The sequence below is a fragment of the Balaenoptera musculus genome, chromosome 8 (assembly GCF_009873245.2).
Source record: "Balaenoptera musculus isolate JJ_BM4_2016_0621 chromosome 8, mBalMus1.pri.v3, whole genome shotgun sequence".
Taxonomy (NCBI): Eukaryota; Metazoa; Chordata; class Mammalia; order Artiodactyla; family Balaenopteridae; genus Balaenoptera; species Balaenoptera musculus.
In genome coordinates, this window is record NC_045792.1 from 72,510,476 (window position 1) to 72,526,880 (window position 16,405).

The 16,405-nt window shown below is 44.2% G+C and overlaps 1 protein-coding gene across 7 annotated transcripts in view; it reads left to right on the plus strand.

Annotated features, from left to right (window-relative positions):
• NAV2 (neuron navigator 2) overlaps positions 1-16,405 on the plus strand; it is a 399,145-nt gene that overhangs the window by 147,996 nt on the left and 234,744 nt on the right. For all 7 annotated transcript variants that reach the window (XR_005021033.1, XM_036862156.1, XM_036862161.1 and 4 more), the window contains exon 4: positions 15,196-15,268. Coding sequence is in view for 6 of the 7 variants with exons in the window: in XM_036862156.1 (XP_036718051.1) it covers positions 15,196-15,268 (73 nt within the window). In the remaining variant the exon portion in view is untranslated. The remainder of the gene's footprint in view (positions 1-15,195; positions 15,269-16,405) is intronic.

Here is a 16,405-nt window from a genome sequence, read left to right on the forward strand (position 1 = left end):
AGGATGTGGGAGAAGTCACTCCTTCCTCTGCGAAGTGCCCTTTGTCTTTCTGATGTAATGATTGGGTTTAGTTTCGATGGATTGATTACCTGCCTTGTCTTACTACTGGAGGGCCAGGGAAATGACAAAACGGGGTGGTCATTTTTCTCCCCCTCAGCAATAGTGAAGCTGTTGCTGCTCGGTTGTTAATGCCCCATGTTTGTGTAGACTTCAGAGCTTACAAAACACTTTCCAGTAAGTGTTCGAATTGCAACTGTGCCATTTTAAACCGTGATTTTAGGAAGGCACTTTAACACTCTATGCCTCCATTTCCCCATCGAGAGAGTTATGATAATACCTACCTTATCGGGGCTTCCCTGGTGGCGCAGTAGTTAAGAATCCGCCTGCCAATGCAGGGGACACCAGTTCAAGCCCTGGTCCGGGTGGATCCCACATGCTGCGGAGCAACTAAGCCCGTGTGCCACAACTACGGAGCCTGCGCTCTAGAACACGTGTGCCACAACTACTGAAGCCTGTGCGCCTAGAGCCTGTACTCGGCGACAAGAGAAACCTGCACACCACAACGAAGAGTAGCCCCCGCTCGCCGCAACTAGAGAAAGTCTGCGCGCAGCCATGAAGACCCAACACAGCCAAAAATAAATGTAAAAAAGAAAAAAAAAACCTACCTTATCTAACTGAAAGGTGAAAAATAACTGAAATAATAATGTACGGGAAAGAATCTAGCCCAGTGTTTCATGTTTTCTAAGAGTGTAAATATTAGTTTCTTGGGAGGGATAAGAAAATGATAATTATCCCCATTTTACTGAAAGGAAAACTGAGGCTTGGGGAAATTAAGTACCTTGCTCAAAGAGAGCCAAGGAGCTCTGAGAAACCTATGGTTCCCCAGACTTCACCTCTGGTCCTGGGAAATCCTTGATTTCCATCTCCCCTTTTAAAATTTCCTCTTTGTGATGGTGCCATCACAATGCCGATGACGACCCTGTGGCATGAGTTGGCTTTTCCTACGGAGTAGATTCCCACATTGGTGCGAATGTGGTAACAGTCATGTAGAGTTGCATAGGGTGGCAGAACCTGACGAAAATCTCATCTTTCTCACACTTTCCCCTGAAGGAACAGGAAGGCAAGAGGAGAAGGGTAGGTGACCTGGGTTACCCTTCACTATTGTGAAGGACGACTAGTGCTTGCCTTTTATGGGAAGTTTTGAGATGAATCAGCTTGGAATGAAAGTCTTGCCCTGCCCCACTTTGCTTCTATAAGGGGATAGTGCAGAAGAAATTCTTAGAACTGAAGCAAAGGGCCTTTGAGGGCTTAGCTTGTGAATGGGGTGTTTCTTCTGACTTTATGTATATAAACCAAAGTGTATCATCATCAGTCTTTTGAAACTCCTTTGAGAGACACTTGCAGAGATTTGATTCTGAGTTTCAGAATTTACAGATGCTTTGTTTATCAGTGGCTATAGAGTGCTTTATTTTTATGATCACCTGGCAGTATAATTTTAGCTTTTGGAGGGAAGCATCTTCCTAATATATTGATAATAGGTAGAACCATATGAAATGGCCAGTATGTAAACATTTTTACCTACAAAAATGGCAACTTTATCTGGTTCAACTGAATACTTGACAAGGATGGAATGAGTAACAGGTTCGCATTATATACAAGAATTGTCACTATTTCTTCACAGGTGCATTAGCGATCTTGTAGCCTTGGGAATCTCAAGGATATCCTGTAATAAAGACCTTCCTTGTCTTGTTTGTTCTCCTCTTTCAGTGACTTTGACCACACCTCTGACATTCTGGCTGTGGCAGTAAGTAGAGTTGAGAGTTACTTTAATTCTTGATGATATTCTTAATTACTTTTAATCTCATATAATTTTTGGTTGGCAAGTAACTCTTTGCCTTGATCACAGATTTTGGAATTTGAAACTATTGGCCAAATCTAGTTTCTTGGTGTATTTTGTGTACTACTTGGAAAATCTCCCAAATTCTATATTAAGGTCCACTAGGAGGCTATAATTCAGGCTCAACTCTTTAGCTATACCTACAAACAGCTTTTGAAATTAAAAAATGGATTGAAGTGTAAGGTATGTGAAAGGTCCTAGTATTATGCCTGGCATATGATAATTGTTAGCAACATCTGGAATTAGACTGTAAACAATGGTGATTTTCTTTTTTTTTTGCCCACACTGAATGGCTTGTGGGATCTTAGTTCCCCAACCAGGGATTGAACCCAGGCCCTCGCAGTGAAAGCGTGGAGTCCTAACCACTGGATTACCAGGGAATTCCCAAATATGCCATTTCTTTTTTTTTTTTTTTAATGGCGACTTTTGAATTACATCTCCTGCAGAAATTAACACTACAGGTGATACATACAAGGAGAGTATAATAGAACAGTTGGCTTCCTTCCGGCCATCATCACAGTGAGAGAGCAAAGTCTTATAGGATCCTGAGTTGAGTATTAAAGCATTTAAATTTACCTGCTTGGCTTTACTTCCCTGGTTACCAGTGCTGCCAGGATGCATCTTGCACTTAGGTACATCATGCTATCCTTGGAATTGCGGGGTAGGAATCCATGGATCAGCTACTCACGACCAACCCGGAAGGACCATAAGCTGCAGACATTGGCAAGTTGGCTGAGCCACAAAACTGAGTTTTACAGGCTGATGTGAGGGAACTGGTCACCAAGCTGGTGAGCCAAGTGTAACTCTTGGCCTTCATCTACAGATTAATTATCCCATTACCCTGTTCTTTTATATGTGTTGGTTTTGTGGGTGAAATGATAGATTCTAGTGGTATCTCCAAAACTGAGGATTTACTGCACTCTTGGGGTGTATCAGGGATCTGCTGTTTTGCTTTATTTTGCATTTATGTTCTGCTGCCTCTTGAAGACTTTGTGGTGGCTTATGGGTTAAAGCATGGAAATATGGCAAAAATACAAAAAGCACCCAGACCTTCTAAAAAGATCCCAGTGAGTCAGTGTCAGGCTTTCAAGTAGGTGAGCTGATAGGTCTAAGTTAGCCTGTATCAACTTTGTTTAGTGGGGTGATATTTGCTTAAAGTCTGCTCTTGCTCAGGAGGCTGTCTTTTCCACAAGGGAAAGACCACACTGTCTCATCACCACTGTTTCCCCTTCCGCTAGAGCAGGGCCTGGGAGAGAGTAAATACTCAATCATCACTTTTCCAGGAATGAATGAGGCTGCCAAGTCCCAGTTCGTCCCTGGGTGAAATTCTTCGACAAGCACTGCTCTTCCCTGTTCGTTCAAGAGGCAGTTGTGTGTTTGGGGTCTAGAAGTTGGAATCTGAGTTTGTATCCTTCTCTGTAGGTGAAGCCAGAAGTTTTCTGCAAAAAAAAAATGTTTGATTCTTCTTAACAAAACTACTTGTCTAAGGCTTAGGGTTTCCTATGTAACTTAGCAGAGGAGACTTTGACCTGAGAGCTTTTTAGATAGAAAATACTGATTCCAACAGGCTCAAAGTGAATTCGAGCTTCAAGGAGCCCATTCATAGAAAGGCTGTACTAGTGTCATAATTTAGTGGATCTCAGAATGTCTCACAACTCCAAATGATCTTTCCGTTTCAGAAAATGCCATGGGTGTCTAGTACTCTGCCATTATGGGATTGTGTGAAGGGCTTTTTTTTTTTTCTTTTTAACGTCTTTATTGGAGTATAATTGCTTTACAATGTTGTGTTAGTTTCTGCTGTATAACAAAGTGAATCAGCTATATGCATATGTTTATCCCCATACCCCCTCCCTCTTGCATCTCCCTCCCACCCTCCTTATCCCACCCCTCTAGGTGGTCACAAAGCACGAGCTGATCTCCCTGTGCTATGCGGCTGCTTCCCACTAGCTATTTATTTTACATTTGGTAGTGTATATATGTCAATGTTACTCTCTCACTTCGTCCCAGCTTACCCTTCCCCCTCCCTGTGTCCTCAAGTCCATTCTCTACGTCTGTGTCTTTATTCCTTTCCTGCCCCTAGGTTCATCAGAACCATTTTTTTTTAGATTCCATATATATGTGTTACCATACAGTATTTGTTTTTCTCTTTCTGACTTACTTCACTCTGTATGACAGTCTCTAGGTCCATCCACCTCATTACAAATAACTCAATTTCGTTTCTTTTTATGGCTGAGTAATATTCCATTGTATATATGTGCCACATCTTATTTATCCATTCATATGTCGATGGACACTTAGGTTGCTTCCATGTCCTGGCTATTGTAAATAGTGCTGCAGGGAACATTGTGGTACATGTATCTTTTTGAATTATGGTTTTCTCAGGGTATATGCCCAGTAGTGGGATTGCTGGGTCATATGGTAGTTCTATTTTTAGTTTGTTAAGGAACCTCCATACTGTTCTCCATAGTGGCTGTATCAATTTACATTCCCACCAACAGTGCAAGAGAGTTCCCTTTTCTCCACACCCTCTCCAGCATCTATTCTTTGTAGATTTTCTGATGATGGCCATTCTGACTGGTGTGAGGTGATACCTCATTGTAGTTCTGATTTGCATTTCCCTAATGATTAGTGATGTTGAGCATCCTTTCATGTGTTTGTTGGCAATCTGTATATCTTCTTTGGAGAAATGTCTATTTAGGTCTTCTGCCCATTTTTGGATTGGGTTGTTTGTTTTTTTGATATTGAGCTGCATGAGTTGCTTGTATATTTTGGAGATTAATCCTTTGTCAGTTGTTTCGTTTGCAAATATTTTCTCCCATTCGGAGGGTTGTCTTTCGTCTTGTTTATGGTTTCCTTTGCTGTACAAAAGCTTTTAAGTTTCATTAGGTCCCATTTGTTTACTTTTGTTTTTATTTCTATTTCTCTAAGAGGTGGGTCACAAAGGATCTTGCTGTGATTTATGTCATAGAGTGTTCTGCCTATGTTTTCCTCTAAGAGTTTTATAGTGTCTGGCCTTACATTTAGGTCTTTAATCCATTTTGAGTTTATTTTTGTGTATGGTGTTAGGAAGTGTTCTAATTTCATTCTTTTACATGTAGCTGTCCAGTTTTCCCAGCACCACTTATTGAAGAGACTGTCTTTTCTGCATTGTATATCCTTGCCTCCTATGTCATAGATTAGTTGACCATAGGTGCGTGGGTTTATCTCTGGGCTTTCTATCCTGTTCCATTGATCTATATTTCTGTTTTTGTGCCAGTACCATATTGTCTTGATTACTGTAGCTTTGTAGTATAGTCTGAAGTCAGGGAGTCTGATTCCTCCAGCTGTGTTTTTTTCCCTCAAGACTGCTTTGGCTATTCAGGGTCTTTTGTGTCTCCATACAAATATTAAGATTTTTTGTTCTAGTTCTGTAAAAATTGCCATTGGTAGTTTGATAAGTATTGCATTGAATCTGTAGATTGCTTTGGGTAGTACAGTCATTTTCACAATATTGATTCTTCCAATCCAAGAACATGGTATATCTCTCCATCTGTTGGTATCATCTTTAATTTCTTTCATCAGTGTCTTATAGTTTTCTGCCTACAGGTCTTTTGTCTCCCTAGGTAGGTTTATTCCTAGGTATTTTATTCTTTTTGTTGCAATGGTAAATGGGAGTGTTTCCTTAATTTCTCTTTCAGATTTTTCATCATTAGTGTATAGGAATGCAAGAGATTTCTGTGCATTAATTTTGTATCCTGCTACTCTACCAAATTCATTGATTAGCTCTAGTTATTTTCTGGTAGCATCTTTAGGATTCTCTATGTATAGTATCATGTCATCTGTAAACAGTGACAGTTTTACTTCTTCTTTTCTGACTTGGATTCCTTTTATTTCTTTTTCTTCTCTGATTGCTGTAGCTAAAACTTCCAAAACTATGCTGAATAATAGTGGTGAGAGTGGGCAACCTTGTCTTTTTCCTGATCTTAGAAGAAATGGTTTCAGTTTTTCACCATTGAGAATGATGTTGGCTGTGGGTTTGTCATATATGGCCTTTATTATGTTGAAGTAGGTTCCCTCTATGCCTACTTTCTGGAGAGTTTTTATCATAAATGGGTGTTGAATTTTGTCAAAAGCTTTTTCTGCATCTATTGAGATGATCATATGGTTTTTCTCCTTCAATTTGTTAATATGGTGTATCACATTGATTGATTTGCGTATACTGAAGAATCCTTGCATTCCTGGGATAAACCCCACTTGATCATGGTGTATGATCCTTTTAATGTGCTGTTGGATTCTGTTTGCTATTTTGTTGAGGATTTTTGCATCTGTGTTCATCAGAGATATTGGCCTGTAGTTTTCTTTTTTTGTGACATTTTTGTCTGGTTTTGGTATCAGGGTGATGGTGGCCTTGTAGAATGAATTTGAGAGTGTTCCTCCCTCTGCTATATTTTGGAAGAGTTTGAGAAGGATAGGTGTTAGCTGTGAAGAGCCTTTTTAAAGGTCTGTGTGAGGTACCACGAGACTCTTGACATATGTCAACTCATGTACTCTTCACTAATGCTCTGAGATAGGTATCAGCATTCCTATATTACAGTTGATGAATTTGAGGCTTGAAGCAGTTAATAATTTTCTTAGGGTTTTGTGGGTAGTTTCTAAGGGAACCAGAGTCTAGTGTGGAGTTCAATATCTGTATCAACATATACTGTTCCTTAATAATTGTGATGGAATACAAGTACCTCCGGGTGAGGTGACATGTTGGGAGGCTAGTAGCAGGCCCTTCTGCCTTGGTGTGAATTGGTTTATCAGCATCTCTTCAGGAGAGGGGTTGCACATCAGGTGATGGAGAGGAAAACCCAGGAGGAGGAATGGAAGGCAGACCAGATAAGCTTGTTTAATTCTCTGTTTTGCCAGAGGCCGACCCCAGACACAGCTTTGAGCATGTCATGGCCTGAGCATTATTGACCAGGGACATTCATATCGGAATTGACAACACAGTAACAAAAACTGCCAGTTATTGGGCACCTACTAAGTACCATACACATATCCTCTCATATGATAACCACCACCACCCTGAGTGGTAGGTGTTATAATGCCCATTTTACAGATCAGGTCACTAATCAGGTTAAATTGCTGATGATCATAATTCAGTAAATGGCAGAATCAGGATTTGAACCCAGATCTGTCTGACCCTTTGTTATCCTGTAAATATCACTCTTTAGCCCTCATCACTCCCCTTTTAGCATCTATGTCAGCTCCTAATGGAGGCCTCCACTTGGAATAATCCCTTTTGGGAGTGCTAGGACGTTTGGGATCATTACTCTGAAATTGTAGGAGGAGAAATGACGTGCAGAATGCTGTGCTGAACGAACATGCACAAGGGCATCCTTTGGGCCTTTCCGATGATGTTGTTCCCCGGTGGAGTTTTCACCCTCAGAAGGACTGCTGTATCCAAAAGCAGGTACTCTGCAGAGTTCAACTGTAGGCCTCTATTCTGGGAGCCTCCAGAGTGAGGACTGGCTTTGCGAAGTTAGCCACAGCTCCCCTTCCAGGTCTCTCTCTTTGTTTCAAGGGAAAAATCGAGAAGTCAGAAAATAATAGGGAAATGAAACATTCTAGGCAGTAGGAAGCAAAGTGGAAAAAGATAGTCACTGGAGGAATTTGAGATTCTTGTTTTCAACTTTTTTTCTCCTCTAGAGAGACCCTTTTTGTATCCATATGGACTTACCCATTTGCTGTAACAGCAGAGAGACTCCTATAAAATTTTTTTGAAAAGGAATTCTTGACAACATCTTGGAAAGCCTAAGTTATAAATATCATAAAAGATAAGGAGGATAACATTGCCAAATTAAAGGAAGGAGTCGGGCAAGGCACTAACGCGGCACGAGAAACAGTCTGACAGAGCGACTCAAGCTCCATCCAGCCCCCGAGTCCCACGTTCTTAAGCTTTCTGTTTCAAAGCCACCAAGAGAGCTAGAGATGACTTTCTGAAATCTTTGATGCTTGAATGGCCAGAGCTGGGACAGAAGGTATGGAGCCCCTTGTACTACCGGCCAAAGATGGCTTTATGTGTTTGTCAAGTAAGCAGCAGCATGTGGGGCTTACAAGGAAAGATGCTCCTGAACGTTTCCCCACCTGGGCGGATTTGAAGCACCAGCATACATTTCCCTTTTTCTGGGGTCCCCTTCTAAAATTAAAACTACAGTGTCTGGGCCCTGCGTGCTCTGTCCTGTGGTGATGTGCATCTCCAGGACCATACTGTGACCCATGACCATGTAAGTGACCATATGATGCTGCTGGACCCCAACACTGACATAGGTAGAGAAAAAAGTGAAGCTGGAAAATCATGCGTCAGGTCATGGTCCCTAGGAATGCAGAGCAAAAAGACAACACTGGTGAGATAGGCATTTCGGAGGGCAGTTCCCCAAAGTATATTTTGGTTTGGTTTCATGGTTGGATTTCTTGTTTTTATTTTTTCTTCTATTCTATTTTTATTTTTGGAAAGTGTCTGGGGAAGGAGTGTCAGGAGAGCATGGAGGCTTGTTAGATAGGAAACAGACTTCCTAGTACATGTGACCACAGATGCTGCCCTACCCTTCCCATCCCTCCCTGTCTCGGTGCCCAGCCCGGATGTCACTGGAGCCCCACCTTGAAGGCACTGCTTGATCCATCCCTAACACAACATAGCCCATCCTGCAACTTTTGGACCAGAAGGGCTTGGCCTGGCTGCTGTTGCCATGGTAATGGAGTGTCAAGGCTTCCTTAAGAACAGGAAGGACCCCTCCCTTCTCTCCTTTTCCACATCAGCTCCTGAATATGGCCCAGCACTCTGCTTTTGCTCTGTGTCCTCTCTCATTGCTTTTCTCCTTTGCTCACTGGCCTCCAGTCATTCCAGCTCTTTTGGTTCCCAGAATATGCTGGGCTGCATCCTGCATGAAAGCTTTCCAGCCTTAGAGCCCCTGTGATGGGGATGTTCTTCTCTTCCCCACTCTCGGTGCCCAGCTCACTCTTACGTCTCAGCTCAAATTTCCCTTCAGTCAACAGACATTCTCGAGTACCTACCATGCTCCCCATGCTCTTCTAGGTGCTTGGAGCTACATCAGTGAACAGAACAGACAAAAAGCCCTGTCTCTGTGGACCAACTTGCTATCTCTTCCTTAAATTCTTACCTGACTCCCCATCCCCCCAGGCTAGATCCTATCCTTTAGTACATGACAGATGCTATTGGTGTACTGTTTATCTAGTGCCAGTTCCCCTACGTTAGACTGTAGGTTCTAGAGGTCAGGGATTATGTCTCTTTTATTCACCACTGTATACCCAGTACCAACACATTTCCTAACACCCAGAAGGTGCTCAGTAAATATGGATGAAGAAATGGATAAATGAATGGATGAATGATAATTGTTTTTGTTGACAAGTAGCAATAGCAGGTGTGAAGATCACACACACTTCTGGGAGGAAGTTGTTTGTATTGATAAGAGGCTCAAGAAGAAGCTACACTGTGCTTTTGCTGTCCCTAGAACTTGCAAGTTCTCGCTCAGCCTTGTCTGGGGTCTAGGTCTCCCACTACTTAAGCTCTAGGCGTTTTCATGATTTTTTTTAAAAATTATTTATTTGATTTATTTATTTTTGGCTGCGTTGGGTCTTCGTTGCTGCGCGTGGGCTTCCTCTAGTTGTGGTGAGCGGGGACTACTCTTCGTTGCGGTGCGCGGGGGCTACTCTTTGTTGCAGTGCGTGAGCTTATTGTCGTGGCTTCTCTTGTTGCGGAGCACGGGCTCTAGGCACGCGGGCTTTAGTAGTTGTGGTGTGCGGGCTCAGTAGTTGTGGCGCATGGGCTTAGCTGCTCTGTGGCATGTGGGATCTTCCCGGACCAGGGATCGAACCCGTGTCCCCTGCATTGGCAGGTGGATTCTTAACCACTGCGCCACCAGGGAAGCCCGTTTTCATGATTTTTTAAAAATGGCTGTGACCATACCTGACTTTAATGCAGCATTTGTTTGCCTCCCTTCCAATTTCATCTTCTCAGGAAGGAGACCTTCAAGGGGTGCGGTGACAAACTCTGAACTCATAAAAACTAGCACCCCATTTACTCGTTATGCCCAGAGCCCCATCTTCCCCTGGGCTGCGATAGTGCCGGTAGAGATGGTCTTCGTCTGCATTGATCATTTTCATGAGCTTTGCACTCAGCTACACTGGTATTCAGAGAAAAATGCTACCATGACAACTGCCACAACAGATGGTATTTGATCAGTCTCTAAGCTACCAAGGAGATATACAGCAGTGCTTCTGAGGTTTGCATATTTTATGTTATCATGAGACCCAGTCCAGCCTTAATCATGATTGAAATGTGAAGTTTTCCATTTGCCTCCGATCCCCCCTCCCTTCTCTTTCCAGTTGTTTGCCATTTGTTTTGATTTTCCTTGCTCTGTGCCTGGCCTGTTTGGGGATATATTTCTGGATGTGGGAGACATAGGCTACAACATACATGGTCCATGGAAGTTGCCCTGCAGGTCTGAAGTTTAGAGACTGTTGAGAAGCTATTCAACTTTGGGATGGACAGCCTGGCTGAGAGTGGGAGAAAGGCTTAATTGCAGCCTTTCTCTCTTGGATGTTCATGGACCACACAGGGTTGAGGCCACATACGGCCCCAAACAAAGGGAAACTCTGGGAAGTACATCTTGGTCTTGGTTTGTCCCCTTACTCCGCCCACTCCTCCATCCAGCTCCTTTCTGCTCCCAGGGTCTCCGGTGTTGTGGTCCCCCTTCTCAGCTTCCTGCCTCCACCCCAACTAGCACTGCAAACTCCAGGAGCTTGATCCCAGAGCTCTTGGACCCATTTCTATGACAACAACTACAACAGCCTTCTCACCCAGTGCCCCTCCCCACCCATCAGCAACACTGGAATGTCAGACTTCGCACAGATTTTTTTTCAGCTAATTTTGGAAAGTAGTTTATATTGGCCGCTATGTGTTAATGAACAACTTTCGTTGTATTTACATACTTTGCTGGTGAAGAGTCTTTTCCTTCACTCTGCCTCTCAACTTTAACAGGATTCTCATCTTGCACTGCATGTCTGGATCCCATATGAGCCATGAGCCTCGTTAAAGATGGGCACTAGGACCTCACTGTGCTGTGCTGAGTGCCCCAGGGTCCTGCCACCGTCCTGTCCCCTCCAGGGATGTGGTGGGAGTTTGCAACCTCAGTCGTACTGGAGGACGGATTGTTTACCTGAACAGTATTTATAAGAAAACCTTAAGGTGAATTTGAATCACAAGAGAGCGTGGATCAAAGAAACCTTCTCCTCTTCTGATCTCATTCCAAGTGAAGCGGGAGGTTGGAATCCACATCTGACCCTATGCTGCTTCCCAGCCCCGTGCCCTTCCTGGGGTGCAGATGAAAAGAGCGTGGGTCTCCGCCGCCTTGTCGGGAGTGATTTTTAGCCTTAATGGAACATTATTAAACAGTGGATTTGAAACTTGAGGAATGTTTTTTGAACTCCTCTGTGAGCAGAGAATTCATGGTAGAGGGGAAAAAATTCAAGGCGCTTGATGGGCTTATGAATCGTCTTTTAAATGATGACCCAAGTTCTTACTTTCAGGTTTTACATTTTCTGGGAGTGCAATCTGGCCATCTGGATAGTGTTCCCCGTTTCATCTCCTCTTTAGGAGAAAGCATTCCTAGTGCCCTTAGGTCTCCTCCTTCACCTGATGTAGGGAGATCGTAGTGCTTCCCTTGTTTATATGCTCTGATTCTCCTGGAAATGGACGGGAGTCAGGGGGTGTATGTCGAGTGGCTATGTGGACCCTAAAGAGAAGGATTACGTAAATGTGGGCTCCTGGACTGGGGGGAGACTCTGGACCAACACTGTCAAGAGAATCGAGCACAGTGCCTGGCACAGAGCAGACATCCGCACAATGATGTTGATTGAGTGATTGAAAGAATCACATCCCTCAGGTTTCTCACCCTTGGCACTGCTGACGTTTGGGGTTGGACAATTCTTTGTTGGGAGGGAACTGTTGTGTGCCTTGGAGGGTGTTTAGCAGCCTCCTTGGCCTCTGCTCACTAGATGTCAGTTCCCCTCAGTGTTGTGACAACCCAAAATGTGGCCAGATGCCCCCTGGGGGGCAAAATCTTCTTCCTTTCCCAGTCTTCCTTACTCAGCAAAGAACCATTGATCAAAATTATGAAATTGGTTGACAGAATGATAGGACTGTAACCAAAATCAACAAGAGAGGAAATATTCTAGGTAACCTGTTTATAATTATTTCTCCCCTTAACAGAATTTAACATTTAAAAAGAAAGCCCCATGGGTGAATTGAAATGTACCAAGGGTAGCCTTGCAAGAAGAAATTGCCATGGACTTTATTTTTTTTAATTTATTATTTATTTATTTATTTATTTATTTTTGGCTGCCTTGGGTCTTCGTTGCTGCCCGCAGGCTTTCTCTAGTTGCGTCGAGCCAGGGCTACTCTTCTTTGCGGTACGCGGGCTTCTCATTGAGGTGGCTTCTTTTGTTGTGGAGCACGGGCTCTAGGCACGCAGGCTTCAGTAGTTGTGGCACGCAGGCTCAGTAGTTGCGGCGCATGGGCTCTAGAATGCAGGCTCAGTAGTTGTGGCACACGGGCTCAGTAGTCATGGCGCGTGGGCTCTCTAGAGTGCAGGCTCAGTAGTTGTGGCACATGGGCTCAGTAGTTGTGGCACATGGGCTCTAGAGCGCAGGCTCAGTAGTTGTGGTGCACAGGCTTAGTTGCTCTGTGGCATGTGGGATCTTCCCAGACCAGGGATCGAACCCGTGTCCCCTGCATTGGCAGGCGGATTCTTAGCCACTGCACCACCAGGAAAGTCCCACCATGGACTTTAAATGGTGCCACATACATCAAATGCTCCATAGATGTGACAAGGAAACGTACTTCATGCTCCTTGGAGGGAAAATTCTATAGAATTGCAGTGTTGTAGTAGCGCAGTGCTTTTCTTGAATATGTTGGCAGGTGTCCCTTTTTTTTGTATTTAGTGTCACACTGCCACACTGTTGCTGAAAAACTTAACCTACCCATGTCAGCCCACCTACATGACACTTCCCAGGATAAATATCAATACCAAGTGCACTATTTTTGATTTTGCATTAACAGATTCAGGGGTGGTCAGATTTCTCTTCTCATTTTCTATGGGGTCATAATTGCCAAAGCCTCCCTTCAGAGCCATGTGTAAGATATTATATTAGAAGAAGTAGGATAGGGTCCTGTATAGCACAGGGTACTGTATTCAGTATCCTGTGATAAACCATAATGGAAAAGAATGTATATATAACTGAATCACTTTGCTGTACAGAGAAATTAACACAATATTGTAAATCAATTATACTTCAATAAAATAAGTTTAAAAAAATAAAAAATAAACAGTAAAAACACATACACACCAAAAAAAAAAAATAGGATAGGATTATAGGAAGAGACAAGCGGTAGAAGAGGAATTTTATAAGTTTACTGTGATTTAAATGCTAGTGCCTTTGTGTAGAGGCCACAAATCCTTTTGAGTGGTTTTGGTCTGTTACCACTGTATACAATATCATGAAATAAGGATTGGTATTTTCTCAAAAGCAGGGTTTTGTAATAGAGTGCAATAACATTTAGAGAGATGATTTTTATTACACTTCTACATGGAAGCCGATTGCTCCAAAACACCTTGCACAGGGTCCTCCCAGCCATTCTCTTCCTTCTTCGTCCTCCCCCTCGCCCCCCTTCCCTCCAAGGTGGTAGCACTTGGTTGTCACTGTCAGTCATCCTGCGCTGGAAAGAAGAAAGGAGAGTTTAAAGCCATCTCATTTTTCCTCCCTCTTTGTAAGAAACGATTTTCTGCGATGGTGGCAGGCATAACGTGTAGCATCGGCATTTATTTCGTTTGTAGGAATTGCATTCTACCCCTTTTCTTAGAGATGAAACAACGTCTCCCAGATGAAGACCCTGGAAGGTGAGCTGTAAGCTGAGAAAGAGATTGGGAACCTGAGCTAAAAAATGTGAGGATGGAGTGACCTCAAGCTCAGGGTTGAGCGGATTCTTTTAGAATGGATGCAGTTTTATTCAGGTGTCCCTGAGCTTAATTTAACGTGTTTGGAAGCTGTGAAGACTGGGAGCAGAGAAGGAGAATGCCAGACATCAGGGGAGGGTGGACATGAACTTCAGGAAGACTGCCTTGGAGCCAGACTGTACTCAAATGAGAGCTCGTAAAATGGAGACACTTCACCCTGTGGCTCTGAAGGAGCCATCAGGATATTGCTTGGGGGAGGGGAGGGAGAAGGGTCACATGTACGCTGTGAAAGAGAGTCATTTATGAGTTCACAACAAACCCCATGGGTCAGATACTGGTTGGAGTTCCTAAGCGTGTGGCTGGAGCCTGGGAAGTCGGGCGGGGGCTGAGGGGTTGCGGAGGTGAGGAAGTTCTCCGCTGTGAAATGCAAACCGTGTGAAATCCAAAGTTCCCTGTGCCAAAGTCCAAGGCAGTTTCTCTTATTTTTGGTCACCGTTGACATGAATCGAGCCCGAACAGTTTCCTGTAGACCAAAAAATAATTAGCCCTGACAAGGGAAAGGTCTGAAGGCAAATCAGACCTTTGGGAATGATCTAATTGCTCTTTCCTGAGGGCTGGACATGAGCTTGCCCTTGGCCGTGCCCTTGGCTGTGGCATCAGCCCTGGAAAGCCCGGGAGGCCTCCCAGACCCTGGTGGGGTCGGGTCCCTTCTGCCACAGAAAACACAGAGGACAGAGAGGTTCGGTGAGTTTGCAGCTCTCCCTGTCCTCTGCAATGCCTGCCATCCTGAGAATTTTGTGAGTAAACACTACCCAGATTCCCGCTGAGACGCCCATTCACTCTTTTTATGCTTGACTGCCCACCTCCTCGGGGGCTGGGAAGTCTCTCCCAGCTGCTGGTAGGTGGAAGGGTCTCCTAACCTTGTCCCCACCTCTGTGTTTCTGGCAGCTGCTCAAGTGTTCAGGATAGCACTGGTGACAGTGATCAACACGAGAGCTCCAATTCCACCCTGGTTATTTTTGGCAGCCGTGAGCAATCCAAGGCCTTGACTTCTGGCGCTGTGTGTGGTTGGGATATTAGGTAGCCTTTTCCTGTGCAAGTACAGACAAAGGAGAGTACTGACCTGCACCCATCTATCCATCCGGTGTTTTCATGTCATTTTTTCCTCTTTGAGAACCTTAGCAAATGCACAATGAACCCTCTCTCTGACATAGACTTTTGTTCCTAATAAGAGATGGCTCTGGAGAAGACTGAACATTTATTGAGTGTATATTGTTGTGTTTTTTTTTCCCCCCCTAGATTGAAAACATAGATGCCTGCTTGAATTTCCTGGCAGCTAAGGGAATAAACATCCAGGGGCTGTCTGCAGAAGGTGAGTCTGAGCACTTGTCATAAAGCTGCCCTTTCATCATTCGAAATGCCCACCTGTTACTTATTGATGACATTTTTAGCGTTAAGCCAAGGGGTGCTGGTGGGCTTTTCCGGTTTTGTCTCTTTCTGGCTTTGAGGCCACTCAATGCTTGTCTACACTTGAGGATGCCAACTTTTTGACAACCTAAAGAATCTCTCTGAGAGTGCCAATCCAACCGTGCCAGCCTTGTCGGCAAGACACGGAGGGAGCAGTAAAGACGGAGCTGCTTCTCTTTGAGAAGGGCTTCATCAAACAACACCGATTTGATTCACGCAACCGGCAATTTAGTTAATTATCAAGCCAAGCCTTATCTGTGGGAGAGAGAACACTTAACCACAGAGCATATTTAAACTGTGCAAGTTCCCAGGGAAAAATGCCTAATCCTTATCTCTTAATTTTATTAGAAGAAGCAGCACTTTTCCTAGCTCCCCCCCGCAAAAAAAGCACGTGATTTATTAATGAGGTGCTCCATTTTGACATCGTGATTAGTTTTTAATTAACTCCAATTTGGTGGCTAATTAGCACATTAGCGTTTGCTGGTGGTTCGCTGTTCATTAGGTGTTGGTCTGGAGATGGCCGGTCTGAATTCTTAGCCTCCTCGGGCAACAGCTCACTCTGGAAACTTGCTCTGTCTCTCTCCTGTTTGTAAATACAAGCAGCTGCTAGCTCCAGAGCAGCCATAGGCCCCAGTATCCTCCCAAACTCATTAGGCTGCACCTCCTCCAGTTTTCTCAGAACAGGTAGAGCAGTGTGGGCCTCAGATGACACCACCTTTCCCTATCCTGGTCGCGTTTTGCAGAGTTGCTGGTTAGCATTGACTCTGGTAGTTAGGGTTGGGGAGGCGGGGAGCGTTGCAGAAGGACGCAGCCCAGTGGAGCGTAAGTTTGCAAGCGTGATCCTTTGGGGGCCTGTTCCTTGCCTTTGCTCTGCTGTGTGGTGAAAGCTTGGTTTTCCTGGCTGTGTTTCTGGGCTGTAGTCTCTTCCAGTGTTGCAGGTGGGCGGCCGCTATTGGTGTCTCATGTCTGCACGGAATTCCCCAAGTGGGACCTCTAACAGGCTGGGGCTGCCCCGGGTCAGACACGGTCACACTGCTTCCAG